Here is a 26673-nt window from a genome sequence, read left to right on the forward strand (position 1 = left end):
ACCAACTGTAGTTACCAAAGGGGAAAGAGCAGGGAGGGATAAATTAGGGGTTGGGGATTAACAGGCATGTTGCTATACATGAAACAGATAAACAGCCAGGACCTACTGTATAGCACAGGGAACTATATTCAATATCTTATAATAACATAATGGAAAAGAATCTGAAAAGAAGAAAAATATATGTATGTATGTATGTATGTATATATATATATATATAAAACTGAATCACTGTGCTATATACCTGAAACTAACATTGTAAATCAACTACACTTCAATAAGAAATTTAAAAACATGTCTGTCTCCCTTATGAAACTACCAGTTCCAAAGAACTAGAAGTATGTTTGATCTTTCTTTGTATTCCCAAAGCATACATATTTGTTGAACCAAATGTTTGTGAATCAAAACAATACGCAGATTTCATATTCACTGTGCTCTAGCAAATTATTTCACAATTTTGCTACTTTTATGTCCTTATTACTGGCTAATTTTTCTGTCAAAATAATCCACGTGCCTTAGCTTCTAAGGATTCAGCCCACAAAAGTTAGTCTCTAAGAAGCCAACTGTTTACCTCAAACAGGTTAATCTGAAATATATGAAAAGTCAATCTTTGATAAGTTTAACACATTCCACAATTTGTTCCTCTCTGGTATCCAACTGAAGTATTCCTATCTGTTCTAGTGAATTCTAGTAAACACTTTTATGATGAAGATGATAAGGGAAAAAAACAAAATGGAAGGGCAGAAACCAAGTAGAAAAAGAAGGAAAGAACAATGCAGGGCACATGGTTGGTACTTCTTAACTACTGAGAAAATAATTCCCAAGTACGAGGGATAAAGCAATGGGCGGTATTACAATGGAAGATATGGAAGATGAGGTATTAAAAGAGACAGAACTTTTGCTTCTTTATATATTTACTTTTAGGTATGGCCTATAAATGTTCCAATGTATCCACAAATTCATCAAATGTATATACTATATTTTGATGCCAACCAGGAGACAAAATTACTAACTAATATATATAAAATAACAAGGCCCTGCTGTATAGCACAGGGAACTATATTCAATGTCTTGTAGTAACCTATAATGAAAAAGAATATGGAAACGAATATATGTATATATATGTATGACTGAACTAGTATGCTGTACACCAGAAATTGACACAACATCGTATACTTCAATTAAAAAAAAAAAGGAAAGCTAAAATCCATATACAAACAGAAACAAAGTTCCCATGAAAAGGGACTGAACAGGCTCTCAATTGTCTTCCCCCTAAAGTGACTGTGACCTTGGCCCCTTTTACCAACAGTGGCAACAGCTGAAGCTGTGCTGTATCAACATGTTATGAGCTAAACAAACCCCCTGCAAACTAGTATGCCAATTTGGGGTACCTACTGCATGATGGGTCAGTGGGAATTAAGGGGCTTTGCAACTGTCTCACGAGGACTGGTGAGACACCAAGAACACTCAGCTAAGAGGAGATGCAGCGCCAACACATCGCTCTCTCCATCTATATAAAGAGCTGGCATATGGGTGGACATAACAGGGCGCTGGATTTAGTCTCAAAATGAGAGTACATGCTAACATTCAGAACTGTCCAGAAACGGTGTGGGCTAAGTTTAGAGGTAGGACACCTGCAGTCACAGGCAATTCAGAGGCCAAGACTGACAAGCAATTCACAGGGCTCTTGTCAAGGAGAGGCAGGCTCTGCAGAGGCCAAGCTCAGTGACCTCAAAGGTTCCTTTCACCTCTAACATTCCACGACTCTGGACACTCTTTGGGAATTTTCCACACAACTCTGCCCTTCAAAACTGATGGATCCGTCCTTTACGTTTGTCCTATAGGTTCAAATAGCTACAGTACATCTTTTCTTCATTTAAATGAAATTACATCAGTCACTTACTCATTCTAATGAAGTGACTGAATCATATTTTCATCTGCAGTCCATAAATCATTATTAATCCGTTACGTATGATTTGAGTTATTGGTATGAAAATGGAGGCATGGTATGTGAGTTTTTTTTAACCCGGTATTTATTGTAAAACCATTTGAAAACACATTTGTTCTCTTCATCATGTAAATTAGAGTAAAATGTGATTCTCTTGCAAATGTAACATTTTAGTTATGTAGATCTGTAGCGGCCCCCATCTAAACATTTCCTAGTAAAACAACGGTGAATTCCCTCTGACCAGGACGCAAGACTGTAAGCTGGAATTAAATTGGAAAGTAGTAAAGTTCTTTATGTCTGTTGGTGTCCAATCCCCCCATACACAGTGGCAAGGGGCAACCAGAACAGGCAGCCTCCCCAGGGGTGAGATCAGTGGAAGGTGAGTGTGTCCTTCCCTTTGCAGGTGGGGTGGGTGGAAGGTGACAGCTTTGGCAAGGCAGAGACGGGGATGCTCTAAGCAAGAAGGTGAGTGAAACATACGAACCAGGGAGTTGAAGGGGCAGAGAGAGAAAAACAAAGCACAAGCAACTGGGTCCGAGTTGAGACCCTACATAATGCCAGCTGGAGTCGTTGCTCAAAGCTACATTTGCTGTACTTTCCTACACTTGTGATGGCATAGCAAGTAAACGGTCCTCTGAGTGCAACGATTAGGAGATGGCAGGAAATTTAAGAAGGAAAAATGCCCACTGATGACACTGGAAATTAAAAATGGGACATGGACTCCTAGAGGAGAAAGAGTGACACCATCACCTTTAATGGAAGGCAAGACCCTCCAAGGAAGCAAAGCCGAGAGGGTTTCAGAGCCAGGTGGCACAGAGGACCTCTCCCCTGCTCCATGATTTATCCCCCACCCCCCTCCCCTGCCATGTTCTACCAATTCTAATATTCCCTTGGGAAGAAGGGCAGGGCAGTCCCAATTTTAGCACTGAAAGTCCCGCATCCTGGGAACCCCTCAGTCATGGACAAAGCAGGCTGGCTGGTCACCCTACCCCCAGGTGAATGTGACACAGCCTCTTCTCTTGCCAGTTGAGAGCCACAGGCCTAAAAAAATCTCAGTTGAAGGCTAGAGGAGGAGCACAGAGCCCTGGGCAGAGGGCTGCGTAGTCACTGCCATTTATTCATTCAACAGGACAGAGCCAAGGGGGCTTGGGGAGAACACACTCTGAATCAATAGACATCCAGATCCAAAGAATTTGTAGTCCTGCAGGAGCACAAGTGAACTCTTGGAGCTGGGAAGGACTCTCCTTACTGTTGTCCCAAGATCCTCAGTAAAAAACAGACAAGGAAAAAGCAACAGAAGTCGCCATCTTAGGGGCCTTGCCAAAATTCAAAATCAAGACTTGTGACGTTTCCATCTAGAAGTCTTCATATATAAAAGACTATAATTCCATGCAGAGTATCTTAAGTTTCCAAGGAAGTACAAGTAGCTGTGTTAGTTAAGAGGAAACAAGTTACTTCCAGCTGGTAGACCAGTGTCCCAGTAAGAAGGTGGGATTGCAGATGAGCCCGAACAGTTGGAAGGGGAGGCGCGGGACGGAGGTCCTGCAGGCAGACCAACACAAAGACCAGCGGTGGGAAGCGGGGGAGATGCTCTGGGAAGGGTGAAAGGTGGTCATTCCGACTAGAACTCAGATCCACGGGTGGATTTGGGGAAAATGACATTGCAAATATGGGCTCTGGCTTGAGAATGGAGGACCTCGAATGCTACACTAAGAAACCACCAGATATAAGGAGAGCAGAAAACAAGAACACTGTGGTGTTAGAAAAAGATGAAGCTGTACTGTCCTTTGTGTCATTTTTCTCAACAACAAAAATTGAAAAGAATATATAAAAATAAGAGAGTAGTTGACTACAATTTGGCACATCTATAAAGTAGAATACTACATAGATCCATAGAGACTTACAGAAATGTATTTATTGACATGAACATACCTTTATATTGTACCGTTTAGTGAAAAAATCAGGTTACCAAACAGGAGCTACCACCATTATCTCATCTCTACTAATTTTAGGGAAAAAGGGAAGAGAAGGAAAGAAAGATAAGTGAGAAAAAGAGAGGAACGAAGACACTAAGTAGACCCACGGTCAGAAAAATACTGGGAAAACATAATTCAGAAGGATAATACTGATGCCCTCTGGGTGACCTTGGCCTCCCTGTGTTGAATGTTGTGTCTACAATGGACAGCGATTATTTTCATGGTGAGGAAAACTAAGTCAGAGGACTCACGGGATGCCCCAGGAGATTACAGATAATCAAGCAGGGAGTAAAAGTGGCACAAAAGGGATTCAATGCCATCAAAGGCTCTCCAAGAAGTCTTCTACGATTGGACATGCATAGTTAGCAAGCCAACCTGTCTGTCCGTGGTTTGCCTACTTCTCCTTAATTGTCCCTGGGAAACACACATCAGAGACAGCCTCTGGAGCACTGACAGGAGAGTCACTAAAACTGAACTTGGGCTGACTCGTTTCCTCCAAGTGGATTTCACTCAGGAGTCGAGGAGCAGCTGTCAGTGCGAGACCTTCAATGGGAAGGTAAAGGTAAATGCCTTGAGGCCGGCCCAGGACAGAAGGTCCAGCTTGTCACTCAGTGTAGAAAATCTACCAAGAAGACGGAGACACCTGCAATGGAGGTGGGAGTGGGTGGGTGGGGGGTGCCTGCTGCAGAATAAGCCAGCGCTGTGCTTAAGGATCCTGGGAAAGCCCTGCACCTCCAGAGGACCCCAGCGCCCCACATCCCACACCACCTTCAACGCTCACTCCACAAACCACATTTCCTGCTTATGAAAATTAATGAAATTTGGCTCTGGGTTTAATTGTCCTATGTAGAATCTATCTATCTATGGAATATATATAAATATGTATATATATATATATATAGAGAGAGAGAGAGAGAGAGAATATATAATATATATGTAAATGTGTACATGTAAATATTTTTTCTCTATATAAACATACACTTTTTATTTCTTACCCTTTGCTTTTAATAACTTCAGCAAATTTACTTTCCCCATCATAACTGACACCTCTCACTAAATACACTTAGCATAAAACAAAACTCTCATTTCTTCCAAGTGTACAAGAGAAAGAGGAAAGGAGTGGGGAAGTGGGAGGAATGAACATTTGATGAATCAGTGCACTGTGCTGGACACATCAGGATCGATTTAATTTTGTCCTCATAACCTCTCTGCGATAGCTGTTATGATGGATGAGGGCACAGAGGCTCAGAGAGGTTAAGTAACTGCCTTGAGACGACTCAACAAAGGAGTGACAATGGCAAGACTCAAACCCTATGTGACTCCACAGCTCTTGCCCAGACCCATTTGCTGTTTCCACAGAACCTCCAAAAATCAATTTTCCTATGATTTCAGAGATTCCTCAGTAGCACTTTCAAAAGAAAAGAGGCTGGATTAAGCACTGTGTGCAGAAACAGCACAGATCATATTAATAATTTAGGTTCCACTAAAGCTGAAAGGAAGCTCCAGGAAAGCAGGTCAAAGCCGAGAATGCCAAATGCACCTAAGAACACTCTCCCTTCCTGACACTGAGAACAAAATCCTAACTAATCCATCCCAAAACAAATAAATCAAAAATAATGCTTCTCAGATGCCAAATGGATGGCTACATAATTATTTTAATCTCATCCTGTGGAAAATCCACTGAAACCTGTTATATAAAATCAAATGACAAGCAGCAGTGAAGACAGGGCTCTTCCGTGGGGAGCTCAGGGAAAGACCAGGGTCTGGACCCACACACAGCAGAGCAAGAGAAAGCCCCACTGACTTACCCACACTGAATGTCTGTGGAAAATCAGCACCAAGGCTCACACGTGCCAGGGCTTAACACAGTCCCCAGGGAAAACACGTATTTTAAATGTATTCGTGGTCACCCTCAAAGATCCAATTTCAGCTAAGATGAGGCACAATCAAAACCTTCTGAAATGAATCACAGACTGGAAATGAGGACGATGATCATGATCACTAAGTCCTCGCTAATGAAGACAAGTGATGTGTGGATTTCAGACGCCTGAATTACCAGTATTAATACAGTAACTTCATTTGGAATGAATGTGGATGGAATAAATGTGCCTAACAAAACCATTTATTTTTAGATGGCAGAGAACTGCTCCGCTGAAGAGGCATAGTAAAGCAGGATCGTTAACAATGGCCATTCTTCAAAGGAAAGAAATTAATTGTATTCAGCATTTTTAAACATCGGTATGGTTATCTTCCTGTTACGTAGGGGCAGGCAAATGTATTTTGAGTGTTGACAGAGCTAAGTAAATATACTCATTATGTTATTGAATTAGGCTGCAGTGACGGAGCCACCGCGCAAAGGGACAGCAGGTCTCTACCGGAGAGGGAGGGAGCAGCGAGCATTCAGTGACCTCAGAACCTTCTAGCACATCCTCTCTCCTCCTCCCCTAAGCAGCCGGGTAGCAGGAATGTGGCCGGGAATTATGAGCCTGGACATCTTGAGGATTTACTAATAGGAAAAAAAAAAAAAAAAAAAGCGTGGACAAATGGCTTCCCCAGACTACCATAAATCCACAAGTCCAATGTCAGTGATGATCTTTTTGTACCTGATTCAAAATTGCTGTGCTTTGCAATAATCCTGGAAGTCCCCATGTAACATGCGAAGATAAAAACAGAGCTTAAAGTCATGTATCATTATTTAAAAAGCACTTCTGATTTAGTATTTATCATGTAAAACAAATGAATGATAACCTTGGTGATGGTGAGGCATAAAAATGATTAGAAAGCTGACTCAGAAATAGTGAAAAATGAAAGTATAAGACTTCTCCAAATGCAAGAATTTTACATGACCAGTGAATAATCTGCAAGCAGAACAGTGAAACATGGGTAGGGAAGGCCTTCGAGTATGACAGCTATGGGGTCAAGTTCTGCCTCTCCTTTTTGCTGTTACTGATCAGTTCAATGTCTGAGCCTCATTCTCTTCATCTGCAAAATGAATATTGCCACCTACCTCAGAGGGTTCATTTAAGTATTAACAGAGATAACCGCCTATGGCACCTACCAATTACATTATCGTAAACTCGCTTACAAGTTTCCTATTGATTCACACAGATGCTGGCTAGTAAAGCCTAAAATCATCCATTCTAAGTAATAAATTTTTAGAAGACTTTAATTTTTACCAACTTGTCTTCCCAAATTAAAGTGTTTTTTTTTTTGTTTTGTTTTGTTTTTAAAAACCCATTGTTCTTACTGTCAAGGGGGAAAAAAAGTATCACTTCATAAGACCTAAGAGATCTTTTCTACCCTGAGGACAAAAGAGACTGACAAAGCCCATGGAGACTCAAATTCTAACATTTTGTCTGCCATCAGCTGAAGTAGCTTTTTGATGGTGGTGTTAATTTCTTACCATTCTACAAACTGTATTTTAATTTTTAATCTAGGCCCCTAAAAATTAGTCTGTTTTGAGACCCTGAGTGAGTTGTTCAAAACCAGCTTTCCTACAGTTTTCTCATAAAAAAAATGATAAGGCGTGAGATGGACGGCATCGGCAAATACATGGGAACACAACTCATTTCAAAACCCAAGAAATTAGCCAACACAAAATAACCTCACCACTTATTTTCAAAATTACAAACGTCTGGGAATTAATTATATTCACTTCTTTATTTTACCATTAATACGATAATGATCTTGTCAAGGTAGCATGCATTTCAAGTAAATGTGTAAAGTCAAAGTGCCTTGAAAGTTAAGAAAATTGATTTATCACATCCAGTATCATCACTCTCCTACCTTCCACACCCCACTGTGTACTTTTCTTTTAGGAAGTGATAAATCACAAGAAGGATTCTATTAGGAATTTTCTAGAGGCAGAAACCCCAGCAAGGCAGTCCACGGTCTAGGAAAGATTCAATTTATGGAGCCTAGTATTTGGGGGAAATTGTGCTCTCAGTGGTTACTGGCAAGTGATTTGGGTCTGGTGGGAAGGAGGGGTGAGGAGTGAGGCAACAAGCACAGGGCTGGGAATCAGGCGGATCTGGGTGTGAATTCCAGCTTTACACTTGCTAACTGTGCAGCCTTAGGCTTGCTGAAACCTTCAGAGCACAACTCCCCTAATACAGAGAATTAGAATAATACCACCCATGCATGAGGATTCAACACAGTACTCAAGGCACTTGATAGAGTGCCTGGCCTGCTGTAGTTCCCCAATGAATTATAGCTCAATACATGAAAGAAAGGGTCAATTATATTCCATATACTTTTGCTATTGGGAGTCTCACTGTACTGTCCTCTTCAAAAAGTGAAAAATCACACAGAGCCTATCACAAAGATGAGAGACGTCCAGGATTCAGGTTTTTCTATGTGGTTTAGGATGAGTGGGAGTATTTAAACACACTAATAATTCTAAGTGGTAGTTATTGAAGTGGGCCAGTTTGGTCTGGGGCAGGGTAACTTGCTGCGTCTTTGACTGAAAATGGTACAAGCCCTCCCCAGGGGCAGTCTGAGAAAGAAGAAAGAAGGGAATGTGCTGGTAAAGGAAGACAGTAAACAGGCTGCTTTGAGTTCTGAAACGAGGTATAAAAGGTGATGACTCTATATTGGCCAAATTCATCCCTCTTCTTTTGGTCCCTGACTATGCTGCAACTGTAGTAACATGTATAGGCACGCTACCTAGAGGGGGTGATGAGCTAGTTGGTAATGAAATACAGTGTGTGTATATGTATCTGTTGTAGATATACTACATAGGGTACATTGTTTCTTTTCAATAATTATAATGCATAAACTATCCAGTGAAGATTGTTTCATTCAGCCCAATTGAGTACTTTTCCTTTATAAATAGTTCAACATTATGGCCAAATCTGCAAAATAAAGTTCATCTGTTAAAAGAAGTATTTGACACTTCGATCCTTACATCCGGTTCTTAAGCTTTCTTTAATATCTACCTAGTGTATCATTTAACTACCGAAAGAAACTAATTAATAATAGTGTTAATGAATGGAAAATGTATTTAACATGAGTCTTTGGGAGTATTTCTCAAAATGACAGATTTCAATTCCCCAAGGGCTAGAGAAAAGTTTGCAAAGAGCTGAACTGTAGGACTCAAGTTGCTGTTTGAGGATGCCAATCTATTAGTAACATTTTATTCATCAAATAATTCGAGTACTTCTGCCACATAAAACTTCTTAAAACCATTCTCCCTTTTCTCAGTTCCTCTGCCTCCTTCCTGGCTACAGTCACTGGATTACACTTGCGAGCCCACACTCTAAGGGAAACTGGAAGCCCTTGGAAGTATCCCTTTATGCCAGGAAATTGCAAAACTCTTTTACAATATTTCTACTCTTTACAATATGTATGCAGGTAAAGGATTAATATCCCTACTTGACCAATAAGGAAACTGAGTTCCATAGAAATTTAGCTCAAGTCCGCACAGCTAATCAGGAGCAGCTGTGATATAAATGCACATCTAGCCCCGAAGCCCACTCTTTCCAGAACCATCAACTGTCATAATTAGCCCTCTCCCCACATCCTCCTCCTTATTGCCTGCCTACTTTACTGATGTTTTTAATCCTTTACTAAACAAAATTGACTGTCTTCATACCCTCTTCAACTGTACAGACCTCTTACAAAATTATATTTTAAGATAAAATAATGCTGTTTGTATTAAAATCACAAGGTTTCTAGGGGATCTGCATGTAGACTATAAACATTTCAGTAGCACCAACTCCCAGTCACTAGGAAATCTTGGCTTCCTTCGATCCAACCCTCTCTGGCCAGGTTCCCTCCCTCGGTTCTCTTCCATGCAGTCCCTACGTCCTTCTCAGAAGCCGATGGTACTAGGTGGCTTTTGTTCTGGCAAGCTACAGAGCTGCCAGGTCTGAACATTAGTCTCTACACATTCTAATAGGCTGCATCTAAATTCAAACAGAACTGATGATACGATCCTAATTAGTGGGAGGCCACCAATGACTGAGAAATAATTTACTGGAACCGACTCAATCTAAGTTGAAATCTACCCACTTTATAGGCACTCCTGTATTTGACAATGATGGTCCGTTCTAGTTCATGACACCACTTTGGGTCCAGGGAAGCATAATCTTGAGTGAATGGGGTAAGTGCCAGAGAAGTCTGATTCGTATGTAAAAGATTCAAGCTTGATTTTCATCTCTGTGCTTTCAACTCTTCTACTTTTAATTTGCACAAACTAGAAACACCAATTTGGGTAAAATTACAGCAGAGTGCTTGTTTCCAAATGTTACCTTTCCATACAAGTATAGAAATTCTCTTTAGAATAAAACTGGGATTATGTAACTGACAGCACAACATCGTGCTTAGAAATTCTTTTTTAATATTTAACCTATACATCAATCAATAGATATAAGCTAATGATTCTTTTTTTTTTTCCAGTGACTGGGTTCCTCTTAATTCTTTTAAATGTAGAATTACACTAACTTAAGTGTAACAGTTTATACAGCATTTAGATTTTGCAGTTAAATTTAAATGATTTAAGTCGTAAAAATCCCAATTACTAAATAGTTGAACTTTAAACATTTCAAAGGTGGTAATTCTTCTCTTGACGTAAGAATTCACCAGAGATGCCTATTAGTAAGGACCTCCCTTAAAAAACCTATTCTGTGGAGGTTCTGACGGCCAAGCAAGGGACTCACAACCTCAGAGACCTTGGCTCTCAGCTCAGCTACTTCTGTAACTGAGGCAAGTTACGTAACAAACTCAAGCTTAGGCTAATACCTCTGTACGTATGGATAACATTACGGCCCAAGACTGACAAAAATTCAAATAAGATGAGGAATGCAAACGGCACCCAGCACACTGTAGATCCATGGAAAAAATACTCATTTTTTCCTTCAGTCCCTCGCTCCTCCCTGTGTACAGTCAGACGAGCAGAATCTAAAAGAGCAGGTAGATGGACCTAGAGGGCCCATCCTTTATCTTACCTGTCCCCTGTTCAGTGACAGGCACAATGGAAGTACACAGTACGTTTTAGCTAATGAAAAGATGCAGGTAAAATATGATGCGATTAACGTAAACTTCCCTCATAATATACCTGTAAAGAGTTTAAAGCACTGCTGAATCCTTTTTCCTCAAGCATGCCTACGAGAAGCTAACACTTTTCCATACTGAGATTCAATAAGAGACACACACACACCCCCCCAACAATATATCTTCAAGCCAAAGGAAAATTAAAAGACAGGAAAGATCATGGGCCTGAAGAGTAATGAAGGGATGTAGTATGTTGGTGACAACGCCAACAAAAAACTTTAAAATCACATATTCAGATGTTAATAAATGTATAATTTATCCCTAACATGATCTTGTACTGTTTATTAAGGTAACTAGTCAAAAGCAAGAAAATGTTACTTTTTTTTTTTTAATTGAACAGATGATTTTGTTAAGGGAAAAACGTGCCATGACAGTAACAACGCACAGAGAATCAAGCAGCTGACAAGTGTTACTGCACTGCTTCCCTACGCCTAAGTACATGCAGTGTCAGGGGACAGAGGTCTACAACCTTCCCTGCGAGTGAGCTAAGCCTTCTTCGATCCACCCTGCTCCAGGTGGGGAAGAGGGGAAACAGGGCAGTGGCCTGATGTGCTCCCAGGGAGCTTCCCTGCCCGGCTGCAGTGAGTTGACTTGTTGGGACAATCCCTGAAGGCTCAGGATGGAAACTGTCTATTCATTCTCCCCTCTACCTGCCTGCTCATTATGAACTCCAACAGCTACCACTGTATGACTCTTACTTTGTGACAAGCACTGTTCTAACAGTAATTCATTGAAATCTAGTATTAATTCATTGAAGCCCTGTGCCTAAGTATATACTACTATTATATTCATTTTGCAGGTGAAGAGGCTGAGGCATCTAGAGGTTAAATAAATCCCACAAGGTCACACAAGCTAAGTTACAGAGCCAGCATCTGAACTCAGTCTTACCCTGTAGTGCACGTTCTTAATTGTTACCCGATACCGCCTCTCACCTACCCAGGCCATCCACTGATCCATCCATGCGTCCACCTCTCTCCCTCCCCTCCCTTACATTACCCACCTTCCCACCCACCTACCTACTCTGCAAGCCCCAGTTTGGTAGTAGCTGAGTATGATACCACCTCTGCCCTCAAGGAGCTCACGGCCTCCCAGGTGAGACACACATATAAACACATAATTACAGTACAGAATATCAAGTATGCTGATGGAGAAACCAGGCTCCCTAGAGATCTGGAGCCCATCCACTCTACAGAGCAGGAAACAGAGTAGATCCCTTTTGTCCCATTAGGGTCCACACCACCCTCTCCCCTAAAGCCTCACCCTGCCTGGCATCTTACATCATGGGTGCCACAGGCACCTCGGTAGCCAGGCGTGGGACAGCCTGGACAAAGTCTGGAAGCACCAGCCTTCTAGAGTAAGAGATTGCACTCAACAGTTCATGTCTCCCAAAATCTGTTCTCAAATCTTTAAATTGCTTTAACCCTAAATGACCCTGTTACAGTTTTGTAACAATAAACCCAATGGTCAAATACAGATTCCAAAGTCCTATGACCCCAATTGAAGTCCAGGCCCACCACTTACTAGCTGGATGACCCCAGGCAAGTTAGTCTCTTTGGGCCTTGGTTTTAGCTATGAAAAAAATAGGGATGAAAATAATACCTGCCTCATAGAAATGGTGCGAGAAAAAAATGGAATAATCCACGGGGAACCACTCTGCATGCTGCCCGGTGTGCAGTGCACACTCTAGACATTTCTCTTGTTACTACAGCAACACGTCTGAGGATCTGAAGTCCTGGTGTTGGTCATTTTTCATTTCATTTTCCAAAATTAAAAAAAGAAATTCTTAAGGTAAAACATTAAAATCTATTGCAGAGGGTAAGAAAAATAGATTCATTACAATACTGAGTTACTTAGAGGTATAAAGCCTGTTTTTCCAAGGTTCCAGATGTCTAGAAAATAGCTTATCATTTAGAAGATTCTCTGAATCAAGCCCAGTTTGATGTACAGCTGTGAAAACCTTAACTACATACACTGTATAGTGTTAGGAGCACAAGTTAAAGAGTTCGATTCTCCAAACTGGAATCTCAGCTCTACCACTCATCAGTGTGGTAATTTTGAGGGAACAGCCTAAAGACTCACACCTCAGTTTCCTCATCTGTAAAATGGGGATATGAAAAATACTTTCTTTGTAGGGTTGTTGTGAAGATTAAATGAGCCTCCATCTCTGAAAGCAATTTAAAACCCTACCTGGTACATTTTTAAGAGGTCAAGAAATATCTTGGGAGAAAAGAAATGAATCCAGGAAATTTAATTCTTTATCTTCCGCTTCAAGCCAGAAACTTGGCACTTACCCTAGAATCTGATCTCCCCTTCACATCCTACGTGTAATCCATCGCCAAGTTCTACTGAGTCTTCCCCTAAATATCTCTCACTGCAACACCCCTTCTCCATCGTCAGAGTCTCTGCCCTAGTTCAGCATCTCTCAAGCCTGCATCACCATCAGTGCGTACTGACTGCTCTCCCAGCTGCCGTCTCCGACACTGATGGCTGCGTGATGGCTCTAAATCCAGAAAGCTCTTCAGTCTCTTCTCTCTACCAACACCATTAAAGGCCACTCGAGACCCTCTCTCCTTTGAGCAGGATAATTTCCATCCTGTACAATGGGATACCAAGGCCTTCATGACCAGGCCCCTGACTATTTTTCCAACCACATTTACTGCCATATGTCCCCTTTGCTCCAAAATAATGTTTGTTTCTTGCATACTCCAATGTTCTCTCCGACTTCCATCACTGTGGGCACGGGATTCCTGTCCTTCTGCTGGTCTATCCGGCTCACTCTCCCTCCAAGGCTCAGCTTTGCTGAGAACATTCTGTGTGCCCATTTGAATTGAACTGGGGATCTTCCTGTGGTTCCCTCTACATGGAGTGCTTAATGGTGCTCCTCTCTTTCTCCTTCCTCTGCAGGGAGCTACCGGACGGTTGCCACTCTGCCTCGTTTAGCTTGGTCTCCAACATGCAATGCACTGCCTGGTGCCAGAGGTCACTCCATAAATGAATGAATGAATGCACAAATGCAAAAATGAAGCAATGAGTATTCATTCTTGCTCTGCCACTAACTGGCTCTGTGAGTTTGACATCAATAATTGGAAAGGATATTAATCACAGAATGAATTGCCACTATATCCCAGTATATTCCTGTGTTACGTACACAAAGAAGGGAATTCCATAAATGTTTCCTTTTTTAAGCATAAATTTCCACAGGTCACCTCAAAGTTTGTTTTTTTTTTAAATAGGATATAGCAAATACATATAAGCATACATTAAAAATTATTGAATAAATTAAGGTCAATTCTCTTACTATTCCTCACTACTGAAATGTATTTTATAGTTTATGTGGACAGAGAGCAAAACATGTAAGTAACATGGCACCAGAAGCCAAATGGCTAACAGGGAAAGTACAGGACCAAAGAGCATTTGTGACTTCTAACCCTCGGGGCTCATGGTGGCTTGGACCATCCACTGACCACCACCTGTGAGCCAGGGACCCTGCTGGGTACAGGAGACAGATCGTTCCTTCCTGCAAGTTACTGAGTGAGGGCAGGGATCCAATACTATCCACCCAAAGGCACTGTCCACCTTTGGCATGACTCCCACTTGCTGCCAACCTTAGCAGCCCAGCAGGAGAGGAGAGTGAAGGGGAAAATATAACAGAGAAGAGCAATGGCAAGTGGGGGTTAGATACTTATTGAAACTTTTTTCTGCTTCAAGCCAGAAAAATTGGTGATAAAAAGATTAAGGGTCCATCCACCTAGATGAATTCCCTTTTAACAAACAGGAAGCTTTCCTTTCTCTTGACACTGAAGTGTTGGGCCAAGAATAAAAAACTTCGTTATTAAAATTCGGCTTCTGATAAATTCCTAGAAGTCTCCTACTTTTTTCTTTGATAGGTAATCACTTATTCATGGTTATCAATATTCAAAATAGACCAAGTATATAATCCATTGAGCTTTAAACTAATGAAATGTGAGCCCAATGTTAATTTCACAAGTGCATTGTGATTTAATTATAATACTTAGCAATATCCCATACTGCATGATTCTGTGTCACACAGATATATTCAAGAAAGGTTCATCTTGGGCTTGCTCAAACTTGAATTACAGAGGTACCATGAATTGAAATCCTTATTTTACAAATTAGATACTCTGAGTTTTTCTTAAGCTTCTGTATTTTATGATTTTGAGAGTACTCACTATTACTTTTAGGGAATTAAAAGATCCTAAAGGGTATTTCTGCCTATGAGCAAGAGCAACAATCCCCGTAATAACCCACAAAATATTTAAAAGCAGCTTTTCCAACTGACATGGGGCCTACCACATGGAGCAGAGTAGCCCAGAAACCTTAATCAGGACTCTGGAAAAAGGAAGGAAAAAGAAACTCGAAGTTGCAACAATTTACTTCGTGGAGAATGTGTGTTACATATGCTGTATCACAGAAAGATCTAGTGGTGTCTTCCACGTCCCCGAACCTTAACTTGGCGCACTAAAAGCGGTCTGTGCCATCCTTTGACCGTGGACATCACGTCTTCCATACTACATGTACCTTTGGTGGGGAGTATACATACTGCACTGTGCTACAAATTAACAAGCGCAACAGCAATGACAGTGTGATCCACGAGCCCCTTTCTGCATCTCCTCTGTGAGTGCTCTGAGAACAAAACACTGAAATCTGCCTGCACATTGACAATAGCGATATTGATATTTATCCATGTTCCCTTCTGGTTGCTAAGAGATTTACACTGGACAGACTCTGTTGTACTTGTAACAAAGCATTTTGGTCCACAAAGCATTTACTTCAGTTCAGTGAGTCCAGAAACTCCCGTTGCCTCATCCCTTCCTTATTTTGCTTCCAGGTCAAACGGCGGACCAGGCACAGGGGTAGAGGACTTGTCATTGCTCCCATAGGAAAATGCTGTCCGTCAGCCTGGCTCAGCTATTAACTCTAGGTAATAACATTCAGGATGATACTGTGTCTTTATACAAATACATGTTCCTTTCTCAAGCCAGTTTACCATAGTGGTGGTGGCGTGGGGTGGGTTGAGATGTGTGGACGGGGTTAATCTCCAGTGACCTACCCACAGACAAACCTAAATTCAATACAGTTAGACCTAGCAAAACATGGCAATTTCATCGCAGCTCTGCTGTGCGAGGCTCTGAAATACACCTGCAGAGAATCTCCTAACTTAAGTTTGTACTTTTGTGAAAATATATTCAAGTTTATTGATGAGAACACTGAAGTGGGAACTATCTCTGTTTAGCATCTGGCAGGAAGACAACTGCAGTCCTCCAAACTCATTCTCACCAAGTCTGCCATGTCACAGGAGGCAGGGAGCCCTTCTCTCTCCAACCTAACTCCGAAGCATAGGCAAAGGTACCACAAACCTCCCCATCACTCCTGAAGAAAGGGCCATGTGGTGGGTGAAATCTGCGTGTCATTTAGAAAGCACATGCATCGCTGCTCAGAGCAAATTAAAATGATCTTCCCCTTGGGAATTCTCACAAAGAGACATAAAAACGCTTTATGACCTGACTTCCATATTCAGCTCACAGAGGTTTAGTCAATTTTCACGAATTGTCATGGAAAGAAAGTGCTTTGGGGTCTCACTTCCCACTCAGTACCTAGGAGTCATATTTAAGGGCACAGCCACCAAACAGTAAGTACTCTCAGGCTGCAGTAACACAGCACTGACTTAGAATATTCCCCCTATTTGCTCCCGTGCATCAGAATATCAGTAGGAGATGATCAATGCTTATGATTTGATCTAAAGCCATCAGTGCTAAAGGCTGCAAGTCGCTGCCATGTCATAGGAATTCCTGCATTCAGGATACTCACTCTTACCCAGCAGAGAAAAACGAACCTCTATGATTTTATCTGCATTTAACAAAAGAAAGTTATTTCCAGAGGCTTATTTCCATTGCACAACCTAACTAAAAGTACCTTATAAAAATGAGAGGCAAAAGGAAAGGAGAAAAAAAAAAAAAAAGCAAAGCAGGAAATGACTTTTCTGCTACGCCTTTAAGGTCACAGATCTGCCTGAGAAACACACACATGTGACACAGTTCTAGCACAAAAGCTTCTTTTCCACGAGAAGGACTGTAAGAAGTACAAAAGCTGGCTCTCCGGCCTCTCCCTCAAACCTAAGTCACCGCAGTCCCTTTAACCTTGACCGGCCTGGGAAGAAACTACTCTTAACTCCTTGCAACACCTTTGTGTCCTGGAAACCTGCCCATGCCTCTGTAAAGTGAAAGCACACCTTCCGCATCAGCACTGCAATCACCCCCACACAAGATCAAATCTCCCCTTGCCTTGCCCATCCTACAGCCGCGGTCTACCATAGGGTTTTCATCATCTGTTCCCAATTTACACACCCAACTTACACACCCAATTTACACTCTCCACAGCACGTCAAAAGAGCCCCAAATGCTTCTCACAGATGTCAAGAGATTAAAACAAAACGAATCCGGGCAAGATCTCTGCTCTGGCACACATAGCTACCTTTTTCTTCCGATCCCGGGACCGTTTGCGGTGTTTCCTTTTTTTCTCCGGCTCTTCTTCGGTATTGATTTCTAAATCCCTGTTTTTCTTTAATTGTGAGGCTGCATGAGCCATAATGCATTTAAAAAGATCCTCTCAAGCACGCGGGGCTCCCTGGTAAAAGGTGATATCCTCAGGCACCTTTAATCAGGCTTCCAGCAGCATTCCGCTCCCTGGAGAGAAACCTTTGACTAGAAGCAGGAAGACATTCAAAATGCAAAGATCCTGTAGACGCTGAAGCTTTAAAAACCCCCACGACGGTTTCCAGACTTCACGTTACACCTTCCTCTACCTGAACCTTTACACCGGAGTGCAGCCATCCTAATGCATTTACCGGAGTGAAAAAGACAGCCGGGACAGAGGAAGCTGTATTATGGCTGTATCCCCGGCCACCAGCTGGAAGTGTCTAAGTGATTCCTCGGAAGGGGGAATGCTGCAAAGGATGCTTCTCCGAAGGGAAAAAAATCAAGAGTCACCACACATGCAGAAGCAAAAATCCAGCACTAATTCTGAAAACCTATTTTAGAATCCTTCGAAAAAAAGACAGGGCTGCAATTTATACATCACCACTAGGTCTGCACCGAGCATAATTTAACCCGTAGTAGAATGGAGCCGTTCCTACTTTAGTTTAACTGCTGATGGTAACAAAATATATGAAATAAGGTTATACAGAATACCCTGAATTTGGCTAAGCAGATCCTGACTGCATGATGGGGAAAACAATGCATGCATTGCCCATCTCAACAGTGCATCCTTTATGCTGAACTCTCATCCTAAATGCAGTTTGTGGGGGAGAACTACAGAAGGGCCTGTTGTCTTTTAAAAACAACATGCTGATTACAACACATCATACAGAAAGCCGTGAGCATGTTGGGGTATGGAACAGATGCCTGGTTCCTAGGAGTTCCCCAGTACTCAGCTCTCCTGAGGTCCAAGGGTCAGAGAATGGGAAATCTGTGCTGTCATCAGGGGCTCTGAGTCGCTGAAATGTGGATCTGGTGTTCATGTCAGGGTGTGCTTCAATCACCTTACTATTTTTGCCACCTGAGTCCTCAATGACCGCAGCCTCTGAATATTCATGAGGTGAAGTGAGGCGGCAGCAGTGCTCAAGGCCTGCTGGGGTGTCTTCTGCTAGGATGCACGCACTGGAAGAAATGTAATAAGTCAGGAGTCATTCACACACACCAACACACGGGATCCACACAGCGTTATCAAGAAACGGCTTAAAAGTCAGACTGGACCTAAAACATTTGGATCCTGGTGAAAAATCCTAAATTCACCAAGAAAATGAGCAGAGGGGAAAAAAAAAAAAAAAGATGGTGCTCTGTTGAAAGGAATTAGTATGTGTGTTTCCAATACCCGAAGTCCCTGACTTTGGAGAGCCGTGCGTTTGACTTTGCGGGACGGTCCAAGTGTGTGACAGCGCAAGCAGAAAGTCCAGAGGTGTCAAGCGAGGATTCGGGGGGGGGGGTCTCTGGAGCTGTCCTTCGCCTGCTTCATAAAGAGCCCCACGTGTGAGTTCCTGCCATCGACCACTCACTGTGTTTCTGATTTGGAGATATCCCTCCTTCTTCCCTTGTAGGCTGCCTTACACTTTCTGCCAGGTGGTGACAGACAACAGAAGGGAAAGGAGGACCATGGCCACGAGCTCCTAGTAGCAGTGGTCCGCACGCTCCTCTCGGGCCTCACTGTGAACCACGTGAAAACCACTCTGGTCCAACGTCCCCGAGGGCCTACTGCGTGCACTGGTGCTCATGGGCTCGCTTTCCCCCAGAAACTATCTATGTGAAGGAAGAGTTCCGGAAAGGTTCTCCACTGTTTGCGAAACCACTGGAAACTGCCGTCTGACAGATAAGGGGGGAAGGAGGGTGCGGGATTAAATGTGACTCAAATCCAAAAATGATAAACTATATTTGGATCTTCATAATAAAGATGTGTTTTTCTATCAGAAGAATTTTTTTCATTATAATAGTAATAGGTAAAGCAGAGAAAAGAATAAATGTGAAAACTTTTGCATGCTTTCTCTCTCTATACGTCAGCTGTACTTTTGAGGAACATTCATACAATTTCCTTTCCTTCTTTTCAGCAAGCTGAAGAGGACAGCCAGCTCAAAAAACTGGCTGAATTCCCACTGGCTTCAAGACCTTCTTTTTCCCCTTTCTTTATAGACAGTAATGATGCCTTAAAATGTATTTATAAGCACCCTTGATCAAGGTAACCTCTCCATCTGAGGCTGGCAAAGCTACACTTTCTCATTGATCTCTATCAGCAAAAGCTTAACAAGAAATTAGAAAAACAGGCTCAAATATTTTCAACACATTTCTCTCTGGAATAATTCTTTGCTTTCCCAAATTGTTCTGAAGGTGGAAAATCTGTCACAACTTTCATGCCACCATAATATGAATTTTTTTGTTACACTGGATTTTGCAGGAAGTGGTTAACCCACCAAAAATAAATCCTAAGACATAGCTTGTTTAGATTTTCTTTCGTATAGAAAATATGGGCTTTTGTCCGCCATTTCTAAACTAGAACTTAAAACGGCAGCTGCCAAGGAAGGCAGCCCTGTGAGTCCTAGATTTTGACTGTAATATTACTAAAGTCTTAATCTCTTTCTCCCTTCCCAGCTTACACCCTGATAGGTACCTCTGTACAGATAACAAGCTCCTTGTGTACTTGTTCTCAACACAAAGCCATCCACCCAAGATTGGCACAAATATTAGCTTTTATTCCTTCCAAATTGATTTGAAAACAGTTCTGTTAATAATTCTAGAAAGCAAGCCCTTATAATAGCTGAAACAAACATGAAAAGACCTTTTAAAAACTTTCTTCTTTGGCTGAAGTTTTATTAAACTTTCCCACTTCAGTCTCAAGAGTCTGTTCTCTTCTGGGTGATTACACAGAATTAGTTTGAATCTTCAGAGTAAAACCAATCGTGCAGCTGGGACAAGAGTATATCTCTGAGCAGAGTGGCAGGTCTTGGACAGCAATAAGAAAGAGATGCAGACACAGCATTATGGCAAGCACCCCATGAGAAACAATAATCCAAGGTTCCAGAGTCCAGTGGTCACCCCTGTACATGGTCACTTCTTCAGCCCTGCTCCCTGACATTGGCCATGAGCGTGTAATGAACAGGACTTGCACAGGATAAGGATGGCCTATGCATGGAATGTCAAAGCCTTGGAAAGTTCAGGAAAAACAGTTCTTAAACCACTTCTCTCAAGCAAAGGGAAAAAAATGTTCTGGTTTTTATAAAAATCTCAGATACAAGAATTTCTAAACCACCCTTTCAAATGAAGTCAAAGGTGATCTTTCAAACTTTTATTAGCTGCATAAATCTTTCCTTGAGTAAGACTTATAGGAAAGGCATTTAGAATACATGTGACACTGGAGTTGCCTGGCCGAATTGAAGGCACAATGCCTTAGAGCCCCAGCTTTTCAGCTCCCCAGCCTTCCTCCAGAAGGCAGCTTGGACGACCATGGTTTGAAATCGGGCACATTGCAGCAAGGAGGAGTCCTGGTCTTTCCCTTGTTTGTACCTTTTACAGCCAAGTTAGACCAAAAAGTGACTTCCTATTCAATGGTTCCTCATAATCTTGTTCAAAATAATTCCTAATTTCTTACCAGAAGTGACACGTTTCATCAAGAGTCCTTCCTGTCCACACATAATTAGAGTATGAAACCAGTACCCAAAGGTTAAGGGTACTTTCCAGTTTGGCATCTGGAGTAATAGTTACACTGCTCTACCTCCCCCAAATAATTTCTAATCCAGGAATCAAAAAACAGTGACTACATATGCCAGTGAAAATAAAACCAAATCAATACACTGGACATTGTCCGTAGCCAGGGAATTTGTCTCCCCTCAGTTTTGGCGCACACCTTGCCAGGATTTCAAGGTAAGCTTTGACTATTCTTCGGCTAATTAATAACTTAACTACTCTCAGTTGTCATTTCATACTGTGTCTCCACAATGTTGAACTGAGCTGACACACAAACACTGTATTTGATTTCTCTGGTCATCTTGAAGCCACAGTAGCTGCGCACTTCGAAAAAAAAAATATGACACAGTGAGGTGGAGAAGTGGGGGGTGGGGAGTACACAAAAGAACAGAGGATGGGAGTAGAAAAGAAATGAAAGAGAAATTGCCTCCAGCCTGCTAAGGAGGATGCACCTTCCCAACCCTGCCCCCGGCTCCTGGTAACCGGTAAAGTGCCTGTTTTGACGGGATAAGAACTATTTCATGCTGCACCCACTTCAGCTTTCTCAGAAGCAGAGAGCAGCCTCACTGAAAGAGAGTCAAAATATTTTTTCTTCAGGAAGAAAAATGAATCCATTGTCATTTCATTAATTTTGGCACCCTAGATAAAGATGATGTCAAGAGACCTTGAGCAGGTTCTGAACAGTGTGGGGAACAAAAAAGAAAACAAGCACTAAACCTTTCAACAGTTATAAATGACAAGAAGGCACCCTAGGAAATTCTTAACTCATAGTCACAGATTCTTTCTCATTTTCAGATGAGACACATGAAAAAAAAAAGTGACTAAATAATACTGAGGGGCTGGTGGTCCTTTCCACACTCCTCATAGGGGGTGGCGCCTTTGGATAAATGAGCAGGGGCCTTGGTTCCATCTGTCTTAGCACTCGGTCTGCCCTCTGTCCCTGGAGCAGGCTGTCTGTCCAACTCACCGGCCTGACCTCAGCCTGGAGTGAGCCAGCTGGCCCAGGGTGCCAGCTGCTTCTGCCACCTCACATGGGCGGCGGGGGCAGGCGCCCCGGGACTGCTTCCCAGCAGTCTCTCCATCACACACATCGGCTGGCAGAGACAAGGGGATCCCTCACCGTGCATGGAAGACGGGACAGGCACAGCCCCGAACTCTGTCCAACCCAAGAAGGTAGCTGGTAGTGCCTGGTGAAGCAGTGAGTGGAAAGCTGGCACTGAGAGTTGTGAGCAGACAAACTACTTCCTCTCTGCACCCCTTTCGTACAGGAGAAGCAAGCGGGACCAGATGACCATAGAGACACCCACTCACGAACCCAAAATGCAATGATCTGAGGTGGTAGAAGGTGGTGGGTGTTATGGCAATAAAGGAAGATATAAAGATAAAGTTTACTGAAGAAGAGTTTACAATCTGGGCTGGCCAGTGCAGTAGCCACCAGCCAGATTTAGCTACTGGGCACTGAAATATGACTTGTGTGACTATGGAGCTAAGTTTTAAATTTTTACTTATTTTAACAATTTAAATTTCAAAACATTCTCAATTAAGATACTGGAACACATTCAAGTGTGTTTGGAACAATTTGGATATGTGACTCTCCCTTTCCAACTGCAAATTTTATGAAATAAAATACAGATCAAGTACTTCTGATGATAATTTAGAACCACACTGAGACATAAAATACACACTGAATTTCAAAACAGTATGAAAAAAAGCAATGTAAATGTATCTTAATAATTTTATATATTGATTCATGCTGAAATGAGAATATTTGGATACATTCACTTAAATAAAATACATTGAAATTAATTTTGCCTTTTAAAAAGCTTTTTAAAGTGGCTACTTGAAATTTAAAATTCTATGTGCAGTCACAATTTATTTCTATTGGACAGTGCTGTAGTCTGTATGAAGAGCTTATATTAACAAAAAGAGAGCCCACCTTGCCAATAAGTATTTTCCTGAAGGCAGATATTTCTCCAAACAAGCATTTGAAGACCCTTAGCAGCCGGTCGTTATGCTTTCTATGTGAAAATGTGAAGCACAGAAGTACAGTATGTTCTTAGGCACCTGTGCTAAAAGCAACATTCACGTACCCATGGACTTGCTTACTCAGTCTGCTGGTCACGAGTTCGGCAGTGGGGACATGTAAGTGCATGAGACTTGGTCCCTCCCCTCACGTAATCAATGGGAGAGAAAGACAAGTAAACCAACAATTACAACACGTGGACAGGGGCGGTGGAAGTGGGTGAGGGGACATTTACTACAGAACCAAGAGAAAGCATGCAAAACAGTGCTTTCTAGGTCGGGGATAAAGACTCTCTTCTCCATCCAGAGAGATTACAGCTTCACAATTCAATGCTTTGCACTCTGGTCAGCCTGGCCAACTGCTCATGCTTGAACAGATACTATGGGATCCCCTTCACGCCCCAGGCACTGTCATAGGCACTGGGGATACAACGGGGAATAAGACAGACGAGGCTCCCCTGCTGCAGCTTCTGTCTTTGTGAGCATGGGACGGGGAAAGTACACCAGTAAACAAATCACCGAGGAAGAAAATTTCAGACAGTAACAAGCGTTATGAAGAAAATAAGGCATATGCCTGAATTCAAAGTGTCGAGAGAAGGAACAACTGTTCACGGGCTCCCTGCTTCTTTCCATGTTTAGATTCTCCAGGAAAAATAAATCAAGATGGTGAGGAGCCAGTTGAGACGAGTCTTCCACTCTATTAGGGTAGTAAGTCCCCCCAAAAAGTTCTCTAAACCAAGACACTGATTGCAGTGGTCGAGAATGAATATGAATGGTTTCTCAGTAATGTGGTCAGTTCAAATATACTTATTACCGAAGATAAAGAATAAATATGCTTTTGTATGAATTTTCCCATAAGCTATCCGGATAACTATAGCTTCCATTACCTTTTATTAACTTACAGTTTAATAACTATTCCAAAAAGGTTGATGGAGGACGTCCATGGAGTAATTGAATAAATTTTCCTATATACTTGTGGAATCAAGTCTTATTGTTCCATGGCCAAAAACAACCTATTCTATGAAGTGATAGTCTGATGATATTTCACTGAATCCCTGTTACTTAATGTTTACATTAGAATCATACTTCAGGTGGCTCACAGGAAAAATAATGCAAACCAACAAGGCAAAAGAGCTCTTCCCCCAACTTTGCGACAAGGAACTTTAGGACCTCAAAGAAGTCCTCCATCCTTCCTGAGTCCCTGGTTAAAGCCTCCCTCCTGTCATACACACTCATGCTGAAACACAATTGCAGGAAGGATGCGATGAGTGGTTCACGTGTGCTGCTTCTGCTGGCGCATTCTGATCAAGATACAAGGAAAGTAAGTTCACTTTCAACACATTCCTCTCAAGAGAGAACTCAAAAGTGAAGGTATGAAGAAGGAGATAGGCTCTGAAGATTCAGGAAAGCACTGGCATCTTTAGTGATCATTTGCTGACCCTGAATAAGATATATATATAGAGAGAAGGGGGGTGGGGGAGAGGTGCACAAAAGAAAGCAAAGATGCTTCGTTTTGAATCGAGTATCTAATTTGTTGACTCAGGAGGTCATATTATCGTGGCCAAGGGGAAGATCATAATAACTTACCAGGCCAGATGCTGTAGAGGAAATCACACTAAATAGTCACATATTCACATTAAAACTCAGGTCATAATTCTTTGTCATATTGTGGACACTATCAACCATGCAGAGATTTACGTCTGACAAAAAAGAAAAACAATTCTATTTTCTTGGATCCAGCACTAACTACTATAGAAAGAGCTACATGCAGAGTTTATAGCCACTCCCTTCTGCAAAATGGAAATAACATTTGGAATAATGGGAATACGTGTTTCTTACCAGTATGTTTTTATAGCTAATGTTTGTGAAACAATATGATCACCACAAATGAAAAGAACAGAACGCATAGACACATTACTGAGTTGGGGCAGACCGTAATACAGACTAGCCCCCGGGGTCCCCCTCTTCCCACCTGTCCTACAAGCTTGGTAAGTCTTGGTAGGTCTTCTCTTCCTTGTTGATTAAGAAGGCAAACTTTAAATCAGACTAATTAAACTTTCTATTCTATGTTCCACCACTTGGCACCTTTTACTCGAATTTCCACTGTATCATGCCATGATATAATCATAAGAGTTAGTATTGGGACATAAATTTATGTTTGGGGGAAAAAGGTGTGAGGCACTTAAGATAAAAACTGAGTACTGTTTTCTTATTCTTTTCCAATTTCTCCTAAAAGAAAGGGCAAAATGGGGAAATATTTTCTCAACTACACAGTCATTCAGGTAGACTGTGTTGTACTCATTTCTTGTATCTTCTAAGGGAGGGGTCAGTGAACATTTTTGGGAAGGGCCAGACAGCAAGTATTTGGGATCCTGCAGGCCGGCTAGCCCATGTGTACCTGCTCCACTTCCCGGCCGTGGTGCACAGGCAGCCAGAGACGGGGGTTAAGGAGTGAAGGTGGCTGCAAGCCAATAAAACTTTATTTCTGCGTCCTGAAATTGAGATTCACGTTACGCTCACGTGTCACCCAGTATTACTCTTCTTTTGTTTTCAATCATTTAAAAATGGAAATACAAAAGACACAAATAAACTCACTTACAAAACAGAAACAGAATTACAGACATAGAAAACAAACTTATGGTTCCCAGAAGGGGAAGAGGGTGGGGAGGGATAAACTGAAAGTTCAAGATTTGCAGATGCTAACTGCTATACACAAGATAGATTTTAAGTTTCTACTGTACAGCACAGGGAATTATATTCAATACCTTGTAGCAGTAACCTATAATGAAAAAGAATGTGAAAACGCATATATGTATACATATGTGTGAATGAACTATTACGCTGTACACCAGAAACTGACACAACATTGTAGACCGACTATACGTCAATCAAAAAGAAAAACAAACAAAAAAACAAGAGCTGCAAAAAATATCTTTTTAATAAAAATGGAAATACTATTCTTAGCTTGCAGGCTGTACAAAATGAGGCTGACCCTCTTCTAAGACATCACACTACTGGTGACATACCACGCTGAGGGGCTCTGAGAAAGACACTGAATGGACAGGAAGGTCAAAACCTGATGCTTGGAATGTTTATGTGTATACATATGTAGGTGTGCATCCATGTAAGTACACACAGGTGTAAAAGCGTGTGAATTTACATAATAATACCCGAAGAAATCTATCCTTTGCATTTGAACATAATAATGATCACCTGAGTGACAGAATAACATCTGCTGCTATGGGCACTTTGTATACTGTATACACACAAATAAAATTTCTTTATTAATTCACTCATTTACAAATATTTAACAGGCACCTCCTTTACTGAAGTAGCATAATCCTACACGTGTATTTAAGACACCCAAGCTCAACAAGTACTCAGGACGGTGAGGGAGAGACTGAGTTAAAGTAGGACAGCTGATTCCATA

At 41.7% G+C, this 26673-nt stretch overlaps 1 protein-coding gene across 3 annotated transcripts in view; it reads right to left on the minus strand.

Annotated features, from left to right (window-relative positions):
* Window positions 1-26673, minus strand: part of ANK3 (ankyrin 3) — a 472635-nt gene that overhangs the window by 286125 nt on the left and 159837 nt on the right. Inside the window, exon 1 of one of the 3 annotated variants that reach the window (XM_074374057.1) lies at window positions 17467-17868. The exons of 1 other annotated variant lie outside the window; for it this stretch is intronic. In XM_074374057.1, coding sequence (XP_074230158.1) covers window positions 17467-17580 — 114 coding nt within the window. In that variant the 5' untranslated portion in view covers window positions 17581-17868. Of the gene's footprint in view, window positions 1-17466; window positions 17869-26673 lie in introns of those variants that run through there. One more of the 3 variants, XM_074374056.1, reaches the window with a different exon arrangement.

Source organism: Camelus bactrianus, chromosome 11, assembly GCF_048773025.1.
Source record: "Camelus bactrianus isolate YW-2024 breed Bactrian camel chromosome 11, ASM4877302v1, whole genome shotgun sequence".
NCBI lineage: Eukaryota > Metazoa > Chordata > Mammalia > Artiodactyla > Camelidae > Camelus > Camelus bactrianus.